This window comes from Cucurbita maxima, unplaced genomic scaffold (genome assembly GCF_002738345.1).
Source record: "Cucurbita maxima cultivar Rimu unplaced genomic scaffold, Cmax_1.0 Cma_Scf00159, whole genome shotgun sequence".
In the NCBI taxonomy this organism is placed as follows: domain Eukaryota; kingdom Viridiplantae; phylum Streptophyta; class Magnoliopsida; order Cucurbitales; family Cucurbitaceae; genus Cucurbita; species Cucurbita maxima.
This window is the reverse complement of record NW_019272175.1, coordinates 35,446-54,465: the sequence shown is the minus strand read 5'-3', so window position 1 is coordinate 54,465 and position 19,020 is coordinate 35,446. Positions and strand designations below refer to the sequence as shown.

General features: G+C 38.7%; 5 protein-coding genes across 7 annotated transcripts; 2 read left to right on the top strand and 3 right to left on the bottom strand.

Moving 5' to 3' along the window:
* Window positions 1-1,527: 1,527 nt before the first annotated feature.
* On the top strand, window positions 1,528-3,237 carry LOC111473765 (hydroquinone glucosyltransferase-like). The gene has a single exon (XM_023119174.1). The coding sequence runs from the start codon at window positions 1,637-1,639 to the stop codon at window positions 3,119-3,121; it is 1,485 nt and encodes a 494-aa protein (XP_022974942.1). The 5' UTR covers window positions 1,528-1,636; the 3' UTR covers window positions 3,122-3,237.
* A 4,171-nt stretch (window positions 3,238-7,408) lies between these two features.
* On the top strand, window positions 7,409-9,084 carry LOC111473776 (hydroquinone glucosyltransferase-like). Its single transcript, XM_023119186.1, has 3 exons — window positions 7,409-8,070; window positions 8,138-8,295; window positions 8,357-9,084. Exons 1-3 carry the CDS (start codon window positions 7,457-7,459, stop codon window positions 9,019-9,021), a joined length of 1,437 nt encoding a protein of 478 aa, XP_022974954.1. The 5' UTR covers window positions 7,409-7,456; the 3' UTR covers window positions 9,022-9,084.
* Window positions 9,085-10,557: 1,473 nt separating this feature from the next.
* LOC111473778 (probable WRKY transcription factor 46) lies at window positions 10,558-12,116 on the bottom strand. 3 transcript variants are annotated; one of them, XM_023119187.1, is made up of 4 exons: window positions 11,621-12,116; window positions 11,425-11,553; window positions 10,920-11,352; window positions 10,670-10,852 (listed from the first exon to the last, which is right to left on the bottom strand). In XM_023119187.1, exons 1-4 carry the CDS (start codon window positions 11,875-11,877, stop codon window positions 10,688-10,690), a joined length of 984 nt encoding a protein of 327 aa, XP_022974955.1. In that variant the 5' UTR covers window positions 11,878-12,116; the 3' UTR covers window positions 10,670-10,687. The 3 variants fall into 3 exon arrangements, with proteins under 3 accessions (XP_022974957.1, XP_022974955.1, XP_022974956.1); XM_023119188.1 differs by having other exon boundaries at window positions 10,670-10,913; window positions 10,981-11,352; window positions 11,621-12,115; XM_023119189.1 differs by having other exon boundaries at window positions 10,558-11,352; window positions 11,621-12,113.
* Window positions 12,117-13,872: 1,756 nt separating this feature from the next.
* Window positions 13,873-14,824, bottom strand: LOC111473758 (hydroquinone glucosyltransferase-like). The gene has a single exon (XM_023119161.1). It carries the CDS (start codon window positions 14,773-14,775, stop codon window positions 13,873-13,875), a length of 903 nt encoding a protein of 300 aa, XP_022974929.1. The 5' UTR covers window positions 14,776-14,824.
* Window positions 14,825-16,464: 1,640 nt separating this feature from the next.
* On the bottom strand, window positions 16,465-18,225 carry LOC111473764 (hydroquinone glucosyltransferase-like). The gene has a single exon (XM_023119172.1). The coding sequence runs from the start codon at window positions 18,060-18,062 to the stop codon at window positions 16,581-16,583; it is 1,482 nt and encodes a 493-aa protein (XP_022974940.1). The 5' UTR covers window positions 18,063-18,225; the 3' UTR covers window positions 16,465-16,580.
* Window positions 18,226-19,020: the final 795 nt, after the last annotated feature.

The window sequence follows — 19,020 nt, the reverse complement described above, 5'->3', positions numbered from 1 at the left end:
AACATTTTTAATTCAAGCCCTTTAATAATGTAACCGGAAATCTTTTATGATCACTATTTTTGTTTTGAAAATTACGTTTATCATTATATAAATACAACTTTATTTCACGTATAAAAAGTATTCATAAATTTTAAAAAATAATATTAATATATATAATTTATTGAACATATAAGAGAACTTTGAATTTTTTTTTTTTTTTTTTTTTTTTTTGTGTACAATTATAGATTGATTTGGGTTGAACTTTTAATATCTTTATTTAAAGATTGTATGAGTAATTATAAATTGTGGATAAATAAAACTTTTTTTAGAAAATTAATTTTTTTAACAATCCAACAACTCAACCAGAAAATAAATTGTAGGCTGTGAACATTTTCTAGTTAGGTTGGTTTACAAATCCAACCAACTCGAACTTTTGAGTTGGATAAAAAAAAAATCCCTCAACTCAATCCAACGGACCATGTACACCCAAATGAAAAACATGAGACTCACCTTGTACAGACCATTTAGCTGGATGGCTAAGCTCCCTTCCCGATGAGGGGACTATTATGGACCTAGGAGGTTGCAGCTCACCCCTAAGTAAGATACCGAGTAGTCTTATAGAGCCATGCTTGAGGTAGCTCTTAGTAGGTCACTAGTCATTCACACCTCAACATAAGGAACTATTAGGGTTAAAATGAAATAATGAACCAGAGCAGCCCCAAGAGGTTAAGACTAGAATTAGACGTTCGAGAGCCAATGAGAAGTATATGTTTATCTATTAAGCCTATAATGCGATGAGAGCTTATAAGTAGATGATTAATTGAGTATATTTTTTATACTCATACTTGCTACGTTTTTCTTTTTCAGATGCTTGAGGTGTCGGGTCAAGAGGGCGTGTTTGAGAGATGTGGATTGCCAGAAAGGAAATCATGTCACTGGGCATGAGTCCAGTATTTCTTTTTGGATACAAATTTTCATATCTTTCGTTGTCAATTATTTGAATCATTGTATTGAAATTTCCTTTTGAAATAACTTATTTCCGTTTTATGTCTTTTCAAATATTTTCTTCCTGAGTCATGACAACTACTCTCATAATAAAATATTGAGTCTCTGACAACTACTCTCATAATAAAATCTCATAATCATTGTATTGAGTCACTGGCTCATAATAAAATATTGAGTCGTGACAACTACTCTCATCCATGGCTCCACAGTTAAATATTGGGTTGTGACAACTACTCTCATCCATGACTCCACAGTTAAATATTGATTGGGTCCAACCGTTGGGTTTATGTCTATGAGCCATTGTGAGAGGAATTCGGACGCTAGAGAGTTCGGTTAATGGGCTCCAATGCTTGACCACTTTATGGAGTGAAGAACACAAAAAAGAGTGCGGCGGCTGAAAAGGTTAAATAAATCTAGAAGCATGTTGAATATGAACAGTTGAGATACATGACAGATTCACATGATTAATGCATGTTTATACATCGATGAAAGGACTGAATTTAAATGTTCAAAACCCTTACCATATAATTAAGCAAATTGTACAGTTCCATGCACATATTTTTCATCCCTACAAGTGGGCCATCCCCTCTGTTTTTTCTTCAATAAATCAAGAGCTGCATACTTCACTCTGCATTTCTCCATTTCCGCCGCCATGGAAGCTCTGCACAAACCTTCCCAATTCCACATTGTTATGGTGCCAAGTCCAGGAATTGGCCATCTAATTCCCCTCCTCCAGTTCGCCAAACGCCTTGTCTCTCTTCCCGGCTTATCCGTCACCGTCGCCATTCCCTCCGACGCCCCTCCGACCAAACCCCAAAAAGCTCTCTTCACCAACCTCCCTTCCACCATCCAACCTCTCTTCCTCCCGCTCGTCTCCTTCCACGATCTCCCCAAACACACCAAAATCGAGACCATCATCGCTCTCTCTGTAACTCGCTCTCTTCCTTTCCTTCGCCACCTCTTCCAATCCCTCATCGGAAAAACCCATCTTGCTGCCCTCATCGTCGACCACTTCAGTACTGACGCCTTCGATGTCGCCATCGAATTCAACGTCCCTCGCTACCTTTTCTTCCCTCCCTCCGCCATGTCCCTTTCCTTCGCCTTTCAATTGCCCAGCCTCGACCAAATCGTCGCCGGCGAGTTCAGGGAGCATCCCGAGCTGATTCCGATTCCTGGGTGTATTCCGATTCATGGGAAAGATCTCTTGGAACCGGCTCAAGATAGGGAGGATGATGCGTACAAGCTATTACTCCATAACTGTAAGAGGTATAGATTGGCGGATGCTGTTTTTGTTAACAGCTTCCCTGAATTGGAGCCGGAAGCTATGAAAGCTCTGCTAGTGGAGGAAGCGGGGAAGCCCCCGGTTTATCCAGTGGGCCCGCTGGTGAGAAACGATTGCAGTGAAAACGGAAAGAGAGCGGAGTGTTTGAAATGGCTTGATGAGCAACCAAATGGGTCGGTTCTGTTTGTGTCGTTTGGGAGCGGTGGGACTCTGTCGAGTGCTCAAACCAACGAATTGGCGTTGGGATTGGAAATGAGCGAGCAGAGATTTCTATGGGTCGTAAGAAAGCCAAACGACGAGGCGGCTAACGCAACGTTTTTTGGCGACGAGAAGGAGAAGGAGAACGAAGCGTGGAGATTCTTGCCGGAGGGGTTTATGGAGAGGACTAAAAACAGGGGAATGGTGGTGTCATCGTGGGCGCCACAGGTTGAGGTGCTGAGGCATGAGTCCACCGGGGGGTTCTTGAGCCACTGCGGGTGGAACTCGACGCTGGAAGGCGTGGTGAATGGGGTTCCTCTGATTGCTTGGCCGCTGTATGCAGAACAGAGGATGAACGCCCATATGGTGACAGAGGACATCAAAGTTGGTTTGAGGCCGAAGAAGAAGGAGGGAAGTGGGATTGTGGAGAAGGAGGAGATTGCAGAAGTGGTGAAGTCGTTAATGGAAGGCGAAGAGGGGAAAAGGATTCGAGAGAAAATGAAGAATCTGAAAAATGCAGCGGAAAGAGGTGCGGGGGAAGATGGGTATTCATCCAAAGCAGTGTGTGAAATGGGTATGAAGTGGAAGAAGACGATGATGATGATCAGCAGTTCCCAGGAAGGGTATGAATTGGAAGAACATCAAGATCTGCAATAATAACAAGCTTTTGAATCTTGAATTGCGTCTGGGGGCATTGAATTTGTTCTCTTGAATCACAACTCCCTCACTTTCTACAATTTGAATAAATCAATAATGTGATGATAACAACAGAATTCTGTGTAATAAAATTATCTTTTCATTTTTTGAATTTTTCAAATCTTTTATTCGTTCTATAACGCTCTAATTTTAAAGATAATGTATTTTATAATCAAATTGAAAGGTATAAAATTGCACATCTAAATCGATTGACCATATTTCAATATTTATTAGCGGTGGATTTTGATGATTACAAATGGTATTAGAGTTAGACATCTGATCGTGTGCCAGTGAGGACGCTCAAGGCCTACAAGGGAGTGGATTGTGAGATTTTATATCAATCGTAGACGGAAACGAAATTTTCTTATAAGGGTGTGTAAATCTCTTCTTAGTAAAAGTGATTTTAAAACTATAAGGCTGACGACGAGTCTGTTCGCAGTGGGTTTCGACCACTACAAATGGTATCAGAGCCAGACACCGGGCGATATGCCAACGAGAACACTAAACTCCAAAAGTGGTAAATTGTGAGATCCCACGTCGGTTGAAAAGAGGAGTGAAATATTTCTTATAAAGTGTATAAATATCTCGTTAATGGATGCATATTAAACTTGGAAGGGTACTAAAGAAGCTTGCTGTTACACATTCATTCATTATGATTTCATCTAAAAGAAAGTTTTTTTTTTCTTTTCTTTTCTTTTTAAGCTTAAACTTATCCATTGATAATTGATATTAATTATAAAGAATTTATTCTTTTAATAAATAGGTGCATTTNAACACATCGTACCGTAATTATTATCATACAATTCACATATTAGTAACATATACATAACATATAAGAAACATATTGATCCACAGACCATTCACACATATCAATATATATGATACGTGCAGAACCATGAGACACGTGTCAACATCAAATATAACCATGCTGATAGTAAAGTCACTTATCTGATTAGCTTAGGTTGGTGTCACCTATTTATCCTTAACAAAGTTAAGTCCTTTGCATACAAGCGAACCTATATGAACCATGCCATCAATTTCAATTTCAATTTTCTAAATTTACAATTGTCCATGTGTTGGACTTCATGCGAGCATTAGAGACTTGCGAGGAAAGTCTTGAAATGTTATGGGTATATATAATGTTATTTTCACTACCTATCTTATGTTCTTTTTTGACTGTTGCAGAGAATGTATTGTTACAGACAAAATTTAATGGAGTTTTTTTTGCCGATATTTAAAGTTTTATTTTTAAATTCCGTTCACCAAATCTTTCCTCAATTATTTACCTACTCAACTCTGTAATTATTTCCGTTCTCTAAACAGATATTATTCTTCCTTTGTATTTATTTTTAAACAGATATTATTAGCAATTTTGTTAATGATTCTTACTTCCAAAATTTCTCTCTTTCTTTCAATTTAGTAAATCGGAGTGGGAAGAATTGTCAATTACAATAAGAGATAGTAGGGTAGAAGGATTCAAATCTTTTATTCATTCTATAACGCTCTGATTTTAAAGATAATGTATTTTATAATCAAATTAAAAGTATAAAATTGCACATCTAAATCCATATAATCATTAGCGGTGGATTTTGATTGTTACAAATGGTATTAGAGTTAGACATCTGACCGTGTGCCAGTGAGGACGCTCAAGGCCTACAAGAGAGTGGATTGTGAGATTTTATATCGATCGTAGACGGAAACGAAATTTTCTTATAAGGGTGTGTAAATCTCTTCTTAGTAAAAGTGATTTTAAAACTGTAAGGCTGACGACGAGTCTGTTCGCAGTGGGTTTCAACCACTACAAATGGTATCAGAGCCAGACACCGGGCGATATGCCAACGATAACACTAAGCCCCAAAAGTGGTAGATTGTGAGATCCCACGTCGGTTGAAAAGAGGAGTGAAATATTTCTTATAAAGTGTATAAATATCTGGTTAATGGATGCATATTAAACTTCGGAAGGGTACTAAAGAAGCTTGCTGTTACACATTCATTCATTGTGATTTCATCTAAAAGAGAGTTTTTTTTTTCTTTTCTTTTCTTTTTTAGCTTAAGTAGGAGTTCTAAACTTATCCATTGATAATTGATATTAATTATAAAGAATTTATTCTTTTAATAAATAGGTGCATTTNTGTATAAATATCTCGTTAATGGATGCATATTAAACTTGGAAGGGTACTAAAGAAGCTTGCTGTTACACATTCATTCATTATGATTTCATCTAAAAGAAAGTTTTTTTTTTCTTTTCTTTTCTTTTTTAGCTTAAGTAGGAGTTCTAAACTTATCCATTGATAATTGATATTAATTATAAAGAATTTATTCTTTTAATAAATAGGTGCATTTAAAAATAAATTATGATTTTAAAAAAGTTATTGTTGATAATTTGAATTTAATTTATCAAAATTAGTTAAATAATATTAATAATAATATATATTTTTTTTAAGTATGGTTGGATGCATAGTATTTTTCTGCACACAATTCAAGTATGCGTGCATGAACACGTGCTAGACAGACTCATCAATGTCTTCAAGATCTGACTATAGGTTAGCGCACACTCACACTATTGAAAACCAACGAAAAGGAAAGAAGAACATATAATACTCGATCCACGTTATAAATTGGATTACATATCATATTGCTTTTTGAATATTTATGGCGATTCTAGAGTTAAAGTGACGGTGAATGACATAAAAAATTATTTGATTCGTTTGTATTATTTTTACAAGTTTTACGATAATGTTTAAGGTCATCATCAATTTAAATCAAGAGTCGGTTTCAATTCCAAGAGTATAAACACAATTAATGTAGTATTATCGCAATACAAATGAGAAGTGAAGAGCAAAATTCATTAGAGTTAAAAATATTGGAGTTATTTGCTATTTATCTTAACTCAGTGAAAGATAATTTTGATACGATGGAAAGTAAATTATTTTAAATATAGAGTTTTAGTATGAATAGTAGCTTTTGGGTGAGACAATTCTTGATTTTTGTAAGAGTTCTTTTAACACTTAAAACAATTTTTGACACGTGCCAAAAATTGTATCCATGGAAAACAAGTATCATTAGATCTTTCTTACCAACTTAGAAGCTTTGAAGATTTATTCTAAGATTGAGACAACTTAGGTCAAAACAAATAGAGGATTGGGTTGGATTGTGAAACAATTTCGAGTTGGATTTGGTTATAGTCTCCTTGCATGTGGTGGATAAGAAGGAATTTGATGGTAAGAAATTAACGGACAAGTGGAACAGGCCTCTCCTTGCATGTGGTGGATAAGAAGGAATTTGATGGTAAGAAATTAACGGACAAGTGGAACAGGCCCTCTGTTTTCCTCTGTTATTTAACAAATCAAATTCCGATGAGTTCCATGCTTCAGCTCTTCACTCTCCACTCCCATTTCCCTAGCCATGGAAGCTCTGCACGTTGATTCTCAACCCCACCTTGTTATCGTCCCAAGTCCCGGCGTTGGCCATCTAATTCCCCTCGTCGAGTTCGCCAAACGCCTCGTCTCCCTCCACAATTTCTCCGTCACCATCGCCATTCCCTCCAACATCCCTCCGACCCAAACGCCTCGTCTCCCTCCACAATTTCTCCGTCACCATCGCCATTCCCTCCAACATCCCTCCGACCAAACCCCAAAGAGCTGTCTTAACCGACCTCCCTTCCACTATCCAACCCCTCTTCCTCCCCCCCATCTCCTTCAACGATCTCCCCGAAAACCCCAAAATCGAAACCATCATCATCCTCTCTGTAACTCGCTCTGTTCCATTCCTTCGCGACCTCTTCAAATCCCTCATCGGAAAAACCCATCTTGNTTCAAGTATGCGTGCATGAACACGTGCTAGACAGACTCATCAATGTCTTCAAGATCTGACTATAGGTTAGCGCACACTCACACTATTGAAAACCAACGAAAAGGAAAGAAAAAAAAAACTTTCTTACCAACTTAGAAGCTTTGAAGATTTATTCTAAGATTGAGACAACTTAAGTCAAAACAAATAGAGGATTCCATTAGATTGTGAAACAATTTGGAGTTGGATTTGGTTATAAATCCTATCCACCCCAACTTTTGAATTGATTCACAAAATTCATTTAACCCAACTCGATCTCGATCTGTGGCAGAATGTTTTAGGTTTTTTAGTTGCTCTCCTTGCATGTGGTGGATAAGAAGGAATTTGATGGTAAGAAATTAACGGACAAGTGGAACAGGCCCTCTGTTTTCCTCTGTTATTTAACAAATCAAATTCCGATGAGTTCCATGCTTCAGCTCTTCACTCTCCACTCCCATTTCCCTAGCCATGGAAGCTCTGCACGTTGATTCTCAACCCCACCTTGTTATCGTCCCAAGTCCCGGCGTTGGCCATCTAATTCCCCTCGTCGAGTTCGCCAAACGCCTCGTCTCCCTCCACAATTTCTCCGTCACCATCGCCATTCCCTCCAACATCCCTCCGACCAAACCCCAAAGAGCTGTCTTAACCGACCTCCCTTCCACTATCCAACCCCTCTTCCTCCCCCCCATCTCCTTCAACGATCTCCCCGAAAACCCCAAAATCGAAACCATCATCATCCTTTCTGTAACTCGCTCTGTTCCATTCCTTCGCGACCTCTTCAAATCCCTCATCGGAAAAACCCATCTTGCTGGCCTTATCGTCGACCATTTCAGTACTGACGCCTTCGATGTCGCCATCGAATTCGACGTCCCTTGCTACCTTTTCTTCCCTCCTTCTGCCATGAACCTTTCCTTCGCATTACAAATGCCCAGCCTCGACCAAATCATCGCCGGCGAGTACAGGGACCATCCCGAGCTGATTCAGATTCCGGGGTGCATTCCGATTCATGGGAAAGAGCTTCAGGAACCGACTCAAGATAGGAGTGACGATGCCTACAAGCTATTGCTCCATAACTGTAAGAGGTATAGAATGGCGGATACCAGATAGGAGTGACGATGCCTACAAGCTATTGCTCCATAACTGTAAGAGGTATAGAATGGCGGATACCATTTTTCTCAACAGCTACCCTGAATTGGAGCCTGAAGCTATAAAAGCTCTGCTAGAGGAGGAACCAGGGAACCCCCCTGTTTATCCAATTGGTCCGCTGGTGAGGAAAGATTGCAGTGAAAAGGAAGAGAGAGCGGATTGTTTGAAATGGCTTGATGAACAGCCAAAGGAGTCTGTTCTGTTTGTGTCGTGAAGAGAGAGCGGATTGTTTGAAATGGCTTGATGAACAGCCAAAGGAGTCTGTTCTGTTTGTGTCGTTTGGGAGTCGGGGGGCTCTTTGGCGTGATCAAATCAACGAATTGGCGTTGGGATTGGAAATGAGTGGGCAGAGATTCATATGGGTCGTTAGAAAACCGAAAGACGAGACGGCTACTACGACGTTGTTTAACGACCAGAATGAAAAGGAGGTGTCGAGATTCCTGCCGGAGGGGTTTATAGAAAGGACTAAAAACAGGGGAATGGTGGTGCCATTGTGGGCGCCACAGGTTGAGGTGCTGAGGCATGAGTCCACCGGGGGGTTCTTGAGCCACTGCGGGTGGAACTCAACTCTGGAGGCTGTGGTGAACGGGGTGCCTCTGATTGCTTGGCCGGCGTATGCAGAACAGAGGATGAACGCCCATATGCTGACAGAGGGCATTAAAATTGCTTTGAGGCCGAAGAAGAAGGAGGAAAGAGGGATTGTGGAGAAGGAAGAGGTTGCAGAAGTGGTGAAGTCGTTAATGGAAGGTGAAGAGGGGAAAAGGGTTCGTGAGAAAGTGAAGTATCTGAAGAATGAAGCAGAAAGAGCTCTGGGAGAAGATGGATGTTCTTCCAAAGCACTCTCTGAAATAGCTCTGAAGTTGAAGAAGACGAAGATTGGGTATTAAGTGAATCATGTAATAATAAGAGAATGTTGTATCGTGTTTACCCTAATAAAATTCTCTTTTCAAGATGAGTTGTTTTTTTTTTTTTTAATTATTTTTTAAATCATACATATTCATGGTGCATTATTATTAATAACTAAAATGACATCAAACTTTAATATAAAAAATTCAATAAATTCAAATCTAAAATATATATATATATAATAACTAATTATTAAATTTTTTGTCGCATTAGGACATTATTTATTATTTATTTATTTATTTTTAAATCCTTCCAATTAGACCCTTTTAAAAAACATTTCTAGACAGACACGTGCTATTTTTATTTATTGAGGAAAGGGAGAACACGTCATGTTGCCAAGTAGTATCCTATTTATTAATTATTTATTGAGGAACGAGAGAACACGTCATGTTGCCAAGTACTCAGACTCGTGGCGTAGAGCCAAATAATTTATTTTGTCATTTTTTTTAAATATTAATGTAATGTATCCTATTTATTTATTTATTCCATAAACCCAATGATTAATTATTGAATTAAGAAGAGATTTGATATAAAACATTTATTATTTTATTCTTTCTTAAATTGTTTTCATTAATATTTACATCAATTTTCTCTATTATTTAAATATTAGAAGACCTAGTCCACATATTTCCATTTTATTAATCGTAATTAATTTTTTTAATAAATTAATAAAAATACTTTCTCATCACCCTACTTAAAAATGCCTATAAATTTTCAAAAGTTCTTATAATACTTCGAAATCTTAAAAACACCCTTAAACTTAAAAAATAAAAATAAAAAATATTCATATGATTAGTTTTGGATCGAAACCATCTTACTTTATTTCAAAAGTAATATTAATAAATTTGGAGACAATCCATAAGGTATATACACTTTTCCGTAAAATTATTTTAAACTTTTTTATACAAAGGTAAAAGAGGTTAATGCTACCCATATATTTTAAACATGGTACTAACGAAATTTTTTTAATTTTTTAAATTAATAAAAAAGTATAGATGAATTTTTTTAAATTAAAACTTATTCTTGAATGGTTATTAAAAGTTAGAAGAGTATTTTTAAAATACTATTAAAAGTTGTGTTTAAAGCCTACGTTAGGATGAGTCTTCCATTGCATGTGAAAGCGTGTTTTGAAAATCTATTCCTTCATGTTGTGAATCGTTTAGCATTTGTGTTTGGTGACAAGACAAGTCTTATTTCTATTCAATCATCATCCTTACAAGAGGAATCTTATGTTTTTCAATTGAGTCACCATCCTTACACTTAATTCTAAGAATCCACTTGTAGAGTTCTTTTAATCGTCCTTCACTTACCTATTTCATAAATCATGAATCAAATAAGGAGTGATTTATAATCAAAATTCGATGTGCTTTTATATATTTAATGACAGACTTAAAATTATTAACCACATCGTGACAAATTTCTTGAACTTGAAAGATTTGGACCAAAACATATTAGAATATCTCGTCCATCGACCGATCAAAGTATATGTAATAATAATTTGTTAGCCAAAAAAATAATAATAATAACAAAGTGACAACCAATAATCATTCTCAAAATTATTTTTACATGGAGAGAAAATTATCCTTCATGAAAAATATAATGATAATCATAATAATGAAGAAAAATTGGTACAAAATGCAAGAACTTTCAAGAGATGAAATCCAGACGGTCAAAGTGGAAAAACTGGTCAAAATCAATCTTATCAAGCGACAATTCCCAATCCCCATTACCAATCGGCGAATTTGTCACTGAAGTTGTCGCCGAAACCATCTCCGTCATGTTCGATTGCTCCGACGACTGAACCCCCTGAATTTCTCCGCCGTAACCGCTTAAATCCCAGGCCGTTTCCGACGTCGCCGACGACACAGCCGCCCTGAATTTCTCCGCCGTAACCGCTTAAATCCCAGGCCGTTTCCGACGTCGCCGACGACACAGCCGCCGCAGACCAGTTGCCGTCCGCAACAAAACCCGGCTCCATCATCTGTTCTAAGAACACATCTTCATCGACAGTTTCCGATCCGAAGCAAAACGGCGGAAAAACATCGTCAAAATCCTCTGTTTTGAGACCGAAATGCTGTTGTTCTCCGAAATTGAAGAGAATTTCAGAGTTTGGGTTTTGTTGATTTTGATGGGTTTCTTCTGGGATTTCGTTCCGATTTGAAACGGAAATCAATCCCAAATTTGCGGATTGGTTGCATGTGTGCTGTCCTCTGTATGTCACCTCGAAAATGTTGGGATCGTTGTCGGATTTCTGAACTTGTTTTGTGGCCAAACATCCTCGTACATTCCGATGAGTGCATCTATAATAGCATCTGCAAAAATTTGATTATTAGAAACAATTGTCCTGTTTTTTAGTGGAAGAACGATGAACTTATGATATTCACCTTGGAAAGTTAGCGCCATGGATATCTTTTTGGCCATATTTTCTCCAACTATGGCCATCATTGAGTGGGCCTTCAGCGGCAGAGCCACTGCCAACCTTAACTTCCTCAGTCCATTTAGGCAGCAACTTTCTGCAAAACCAAATCCAAATGAAAAACAGAGGAAAAGAACTGGAAAAAGAAGCTCAAAATTAGTTACCTCCTCTTGAGCAGCACATCTCTGCTGCTGTTTTTCCTCTTGTTCTTGGTGGGTTCTTCTTCTTCTTCGGATGGATCTTTAGGGTTCCAATTCAGAAGCAAAAGTGCATTCTCGAAAGAAGACTGAATCATTTCCGTCAAGAAAATGAGAGCTTGTGGAGAAGAACCAGGAGGAGGAGGAGAAGGAAGATGGGTTTTGAGTTGAATCGCCATCTCCTTCCCCTGAGTCAACTCGGTGATCAAACTCTTGTGTTCCATTAAGAATGGCGGCGGCGGCTCTGTAGTTGGGATGAGTCAAAACCCAGAAAATTGCAAGCTTGAAAGAAGAATGTAAGAAGAATATGGTCATTCAAGGGTTTAAAATTGGGGAAAATCCACAGAAGAACAACAAAAAGGTGATGTCTGGCTAAATGGGTCACTCCGAAATCCCAATTTCTAAGAACCCAAATGAGCAAAACTGAATAAAGCTCCAAACTTTGAGAGAGTTGAAGAGATGGGGGAAATGGGTTTGAAGGGAAGGGATTTTAAAGATGGTCGTAAATTTAAGAGAGAGAAAAACGACGTGTAAGAAGCTCTCCAACAAACAAAAAGAGAGACTAAAAAAAGGCCGAACTCGTACTGGGAAGAAACCGAGTAGCCCCCCTTAACTTTAATCAAAATAAGTATGCTCTAATCAAATTGTAAGGTCACAAACACAAAAAAGAAACTTCCTAGGTGGGTTTACGGTGACCATATGTCGGATGTCTCAGTCATGTTTATCTAGGACATGTTATCCATGCTCACATGCCCATTTCAAATTTCTTTTACGCACCATCTATTACTAAAATCATGTCTACACATGTTATAGCTAAAATCCTTTCAGATAAACTATAGAAAATGTGACTAGTTGTCACTTCTCTCTCACTTCTATGCTACCAAAGCTCTTATTATTGACTTAAGGCTCGAGCATATATTGATATTATCTGCCAAGTCCAAATTTCACACGGCTGATTTGTTCATTGGATTATGACAACTGTTATACAATCATTGTCCCCGTGGAAATTGTAATATTAGCTCTGCTTCAGTAGATTACGTAAGAAAAAACTAGGAATTTGGACCAAAATTTAAACTATTTGTACTTTGACAATTGAAGAGAGAGAGAGAGAGAGAGGAAAGTGGTGACCATTTCAAAAGCCATCAATATTTGTTTGTTTGTTTGTTTTTTATTTTTTTATTATTTTCCTATGTGGACAACGCGGAAACAGCCTTGAAAATTCCACCATCTTTCATCTTCTGCTGACTTGGAATTTCATTCTATTACAGCACGAATATTATTTGATGACATCATTTGCTGATGTAATCCATAACTCTTTATGACGTCAGCACATCAATTCTCATCCCTCTCTCCACTCTATTATCCCATTCAATTCCCATTTCACTTTTCAACCTAAGTTTACGGTTAAAAAAAGAATATAATTCAAATCTTTCTAATTTTACATGTTTATTTAATTAAAAAAATATATTATAATCTTTTAACCTTATCTGAACTATAAAAAAACGGAATAATAATTTAACATGAACTAGATTTTAAAAGATGCTTAATTTTTAGTTTGGTTTGAGGAGAAAGAAACCGAGTGACCTATCAAGTTCGGAGAAATGTTTTTTTGAGTTTATATCATATTACAGGACATATAATATACTGGATTAAATGTTTGAATTCTCGCTATCTATTATTAACTTAAAATAAATAAATAAATAAATAAAATTATTTTAAAGAAAAAACATTGATATGTGACTAGTACATATAAAAATGCCACTGGTCAATTAGACAAAAAAAAAATTAAAAAAAAACTTTTTCAATTCAATTAAGGATATAAAAGTGTCCCAATTGAGATATCTTATAATCAANTTGAGCTATTCAACTTGTTTGTTGATAGGTTGGCTCCTCTGCAATGATATACACCGATCTTCAACTTGGCTCTGATACCACTTGTTGGTTTTCACAGAATTTCGGTGAGAGGAAATTGAGAAAATGCGTAACAAAAAGGAGAGAGAAAAATAACTCTGACTGCGTTCAGGTTGTTTTATTTGTTCAGAACAAACTCCTATTTAAAGTAAAAAAGAATTCTAAAATTGGCTGGAGAGTGGCCAACTAAATCTGTGCCACTCCCTTCTAAAACTCTGGTGATCCATTCGACGTGATTTGTCGAATGGTCAAACTCACGATTTTCTGAAATCGTGTGAATAAGAAAAACGGTAAAACTCAGGTTTTATCTAACATCTCTGCCCACTCATTTCCAATCCCAACGCCAATTCGTTGATTTGATCACGCCAAAGAGCCCCCCGACTCCCAAACGACACAAACAGAACAGACTCCTTTGGCTGTTCATCAAGCCATTTCAAACAATCCGCTCTCTCTTCATTTTCACTGCAATCTTTCCTCACCAGCGGACCAATTGGATAAACAGGGGGCTTCCCTGGTTTCTCCTCTAGCAGAGCTTTTATAGCTTCAGGCTCCAATTCAGGGTAGCTGTTGAGAAAAATGGTATCCGCCATTCTATACCTCTTACAGTTATGGAGCAATAGCTTGTAGGCATCGTCACTCCTATCTTGAGTCGGTTCCTGAAGCTCTTTCCCATGAATTGGAATGCACCCCGGAATCTGAATCAGCTCGGGATGGTCCCTGTACTCGCCGGCGATGATTTGGTCGAGGCTTGGCATTTGTAATGCGAAGGAAAGGTTCATGGCAGAAGGAGGGAAGAAAAGGTAGCAAGGGACGTCGAATTCGATGGCGACATCGAAGGCGTCAGTACTGAAATGGTCGACGATAAGGCCAGCAAGATGGGTTTTTCCGATGAGGGATTTGAAGAGGTCGCGAAGGAATGGAACAGAGCGAGTTACAGAGAGGATGATGATGGTTTCGATTTTGGGGTTTTCGGGGAGATCGTTGAAGGAGATGGGAGGGAGGAAGAGGGGTTGGATAGTGGAAGGGAGGTCGGTTAAGACAGCTCTTTGGGGTTTGGTCGGAGGGATGTTGGAGGGAATGGCGATGGTGACGGAGAAATTGTGGAGGGAGACGAGGCGTTTGGCGAACTCGACGAGGGGAATTAGATGGCCAACGCCGGGACTTGGGACGATAACAAGGTGGGGTTGAGAATCAACGTGCAGAGCTTCCATGGCTAGGGAAATGGGAGTGGAGAGTGAAGAGCTGAAGCATGGAACTCATCGGAATTTGATTTGTTAAATAACAGAGGAAAACAGAGGGCCTGTTCCACTTGTCCGTTAATTTCTTACCATCAAATTCCTTCTTATCCACCACATGCAAGGAGACTATAACCAAATCCAACTCGAAATTGTTTCACAATCCAACCCAATCCTCTATTTGTTTTGACCTAAGTTGTCTCAATCTTAGAATAAATCTTCAAAGCTTCTAAGTTGGTAAGAAAGATCTAATGATACTTGTTTTCCATGGATACAATTTTTGGCACGTGTCAAAAATTGTTTTAAGTGTTAAAAGAACTCTTACAAAAATCAAGAATTGTCTCACCCAAAAGCTACTATTCATACTAAAACTCTATATTTAAAATAATTTACTTTCCATCGTATCAAAATTATCTTTCACTGAGTTAAGATAAATAGCAAATAACTCCAATATTTTTAACTCTAATGAATTTTGCTCTTCACTTCTCATTTGTATTGCGATAATACTACATTAATTGTGTTTATACTCTTGGAATTGAAACCGACTCTTGATTTAAATTGATGATGACCTTAAACATTATCGTAAAACTTGTAAAAATAATACAAACGAATCAAATAATTTTTTATGTCATTCACCGTCACTTTAACTCTAGAATCGCCATAAATATTCAAAAAGCAATATGATATGTAATCCAATTTATAACGTGGATCGAGTATTATATGTTCTTCTTTCCTTTTCGTTGGTTTTCAATAGTGTGAGTGTGCGCTAACCTATAGTCAGATCTTGAAGACATTGATGAGTCTGTCTAGCACGTGTTCATGCACGCATACTTGAGTTGTGTGCAGAAAAATACTATGCATCCAACCATACTTAAAAAAAATATATATTATTATTAATATTATTTAACTAATTTTGATAAATTAAATTCAAATTATCAACAATAACTTTTTTAAAATCATAATTTATTTTTAAATGCACCTATTTATTAAAAGAATAAATTCTTTATAATTAATATCAATTATCAATGGATAAGTTTAAGCTTAAAAAGAAAAGAAAAGAAAAAAAAAACTTTCTTTTAGATGAAATCATAATGAATGAATGTGTAACAGCAAGCTTCTTTAGTACCCTTCCAAGTTTAATATGCATCCATTAACGAGATATTTATACACTTTATAAGAAATATTTCACTCCTCTTTTCAACCGACGTGGGATCTCACAATTTACCACTTTTGGAGTTTAGTGTTCTCGTTGGCATATCGCCCGGTGTCTGGCTCTGATACCATTTGTAGTGGTCGAAACCCACTGCGAACAGACTCGTCGTCAGCCTTATAGTTTTAAAATCACTTTTACTAAGAAGAGATTTACACACCCTTATAAGAAAATTTCGTTTCCGTCTACGATTGATATAAAATCTCACAATCCACTCCCTTGTAGGCCTTGAGCGTCCTCACTGGCACACGATCAGATGTCTAACTCTAATACCATTTGTAATCATCAAAATCCACCGCTAATAAATATTGAAATATGGTCAATCGATTTAGATGTGCAATTTTATACCTTTCAATTTGATTATAAAATACATTATCTTTAAAATTAGAGCGTTATAGAACGAATAAAAGATTTGAAAAATTCAAAAAATGAAAAGATAATTTTATTACACAGAATTCTGTTGTTATCATCACATTATTGATTTATTCAAATTGTAGAAAGTGAGGGAGTTGTGATTCAAGAGAACAAATTCAATGCCCCCAGACGCAATTCAAGATTCAAAAGCTTGTTATTATTGCAGATCTTGATGTTCTTCCAATTCATACCCTTCCTGGGAACTGCTGATCATCATCGTCTTCTTCCACTTCATACCCATTTCACACACTGCTTTGGATGAATACCCATCTTCCCCCGCACCTCTTTCCGCTGCATTTTTCAGATTCTTCATTTTCTCTCGAATCCTTTTCCCCTCTTCGCCTTCCATTAACGACTTCACCACTTCTGCAATCTCTTCCTTCTCCACAATCCCACTTCCCTCCTTCTTCTTCGGCCTCAAACCAACTTTGATGTCCTCTGTCAGCATATGGGCGTTCATCCTCTGTTCTGCATACAGCGGCCAAGCAATCAGAGGAACCCCATTCACCACGCCTTCCAGCGTCGAGTTCCACCCGCAGTGGCTCAAGAACCCCCCGGTGGACTCATGCCTCAGCACCTCAACCTGTGGCGCCCACGATGGCACCACCATTCCCCTGTTTTTAGTCCTCTCCATAAACCCCTCCGGCAAGAATCTCCACGCTTCGTTCTCCTTCTCGTTCTCGTCGCCGAAAAACGTTGCGTTAGCCGCCTCCTCGTTTGGCTTTCTTACGACCCATAGAAATCTCTGCTCACTCATTTCCAATCCCAACGCCAATTCGTTGATTTGAGCACTCGACAGAGTCCCACCGCTCCCAAACGACACAAACAGAACCGACCCATTTGGTTGCTCATCAAGCCATTTCAAACACTCCGCTCTCTTTCCGTTTTCACTGCAATCGTTTCTCACCAGCGGGCCCACTGGATAAACCGGGGGCTTCCCCGCTTCCTCCACTAGCAGAGCTTTCATAGCTTCCGGCTCCAATTCAGGGAAGCTGTTAACAAAAACAGCATCCGCCAATCTATACCTCTTACAGTTATGGAGTAATAGCTTGTACGCATCATCCTCCCTATCTTGAGCCGGTTCCAAGAGATCTTTCCCATGAATCGGAATACACCCAGGAATCGGAATCAGCTCGGGATGCTCCCTGAACTCGCCGGCGACGATTTGGTCGAGGCTGGGCAATTGAAAGGCGAAGGAAAGGGACATGGCGGAGGGAGGGAAGAAAAGGTAGCGAGGGACGTTGAATTCGATGGCGACATCGAAGGCGTCAGTACTGAAGTGGTCGACGATGAGGGCAGCAAGATGGGTTTTTCCGATGAGGGATTGGAAGAGGTGGCGAAGGAAAGGAAGAGAGCGAGTAACAGAGAGAGCGATGATGGTCTCGATTTTGGTGTGTTTGGGGAGATCGTGGAAGGAGACGAGCGGGAGGAAGAGAGGTTGGATGGTGGAAGGGAGGTTGGTGAAGAGAGCTTTTTGGGGTTTGGTCGGAGGGGCGTCGGAGGGAATGGCGACGGTGACGGATAAGCCGGGAAGAGAGACAAGGCGTTTGGCGAACTGGAGGAGGGGAATTAGATGGCCAATTCCTGGACTTGGCACCATAACAATGTGGAATTGGGAAGGTTTGTGCAGAGCTTCCATGGCGGCGGAAATGGAGAAATGCAGAGTGAAGTATGCAGCTCTTGATTTATTGAAGAAAAAACAGAGGGGATGGCCCACTTGTAGGGATGACAAATATGTGCATGGAACTGTACAATTTGCTTAATTATATGGTAAGCGTTTTGAACATTTAAATTCAGTCCTTTCATCGATGTATAAACATGCATTAATCATGTGAATCTGTCATGTATCTCAACTGTTCATATTCAACATGCTTCTAGATTTATTTAACCTTTTCAGCCGCCGCACTCTTTTTTCGTTTTCTTCACTCCATAAAGTGGTCAAGCATCGGAGCCCATTAACCGAACTCTCTAGCGTCCGAATTCCTCTCACAATGGCTCATAGACATAAACCCAACGGTTGGACCCAATCAATATTTAACTGTGGAGTCATGGATGAGAGTAGTTGTCACAACCCAATATTTAACCCAATATTTAACTCAATATTTAACTGTGGAGCCATGAGTGAAAGTAGTTGTCACGACTCAATATTTTACTATGAGCTAGTTGTCACAACCATAGTATGAAGAGAGTAGGTTGTGACCCTCACGTCATGGCAAGCAAAGGGGCGTCCCTCAAGAGACGCCCCATCCGGTCATATGCGGGCCAACATAGAAGAATGCCATGATGCGATCGAGGAGGACGATGCATTATCCAACACACCACCACGCAAAGTGGGTATTGAAGATATATGTTGAGACATAAGCATAACAGAGACATCAGCATAGACATGAAGGACAAGATAGGCTTGTTGAAGGGCCAAGTAGGGCCTCGGGCCTTAACCTCAAAAGTCGGGGTTTCGGAAGGAATTTGGGCATGCGGTTCGGGAGTTAAGTCCATCCATATGAAATATGAATGTTCGCCAAGTTTGGTGTCAATCGGACATTGGACGGACAATGCACGACACCGTATGACACCTCACCAAAATCATGTCTACACCT

Excerpts from the sequence above, each read along its gene's own strand:
- LOC111473765 (XM_023119174.1), top strand. The coding sequence starts at position 1,637 with ATGGAAGCTCTGCACAAACCTTCCCAATTCCACATTGTTATGGTGCCA.
- LOC111473776 (XM_023119186.1), top strand. The coding sequence starts at position 7,457 with ATGGAAGCTCTGCACGTTGATTCTCAACCCCACCTTGTTATCGTCCCA. Across the intron at positions 8,071-8,137 it reads TTGCTCCATAACTGTAAGAG|GTATAGAATGGCGGATACCA; the intron begins GTATAGAATGGC and ends TAACTGTAAGAG. Across the intron at positions 8,296-8,356 it reads AAAGGAAGAGAGAGCGGATT|CGGATTGTTTGAAATGGCTT; the intron begins GTTTGAAATGGC and ends GTGAAGAGAGAG.
- LOC111473778 (XM_023119187.1), bottom strand. The coding sequence starts at position 11,877 with ATGGAACACAAGAGTTTGATCACCGAGTTGACTCAGGGGAAGGAGATG. Across the intron at positions 11,554-11,620 it reads GATGTGCTGCTCAAGAGGAG|AAAGTTGCTGCCTAAATGGA; the intron begins GTAACTAATTTT and ends TTGGTTTTGCAG. Across the intron at positions 11,353-11,424 it reads CATGGCGCTAACTTTCCAAG|ATGCTATTATAGATGCACTC; the intron begins GTGAATATCATA and ends AAATTTTTGCAG.
- LOC111473758 (XM_023119161.1), bottom strand. The coding sequence starts at position 14,775 with ATGGAAGCTCTGCACGTTGATTCTCAACCCCACCTTGTTATCGTCCCA.
- LOC111473764 (XM_023119172.1), bottom strand. The coding sequence starts at position 18,062 with ATGGAAGCTCTGCACAAACCTTCCCAATTCCACATTGTTATGGTGCCA.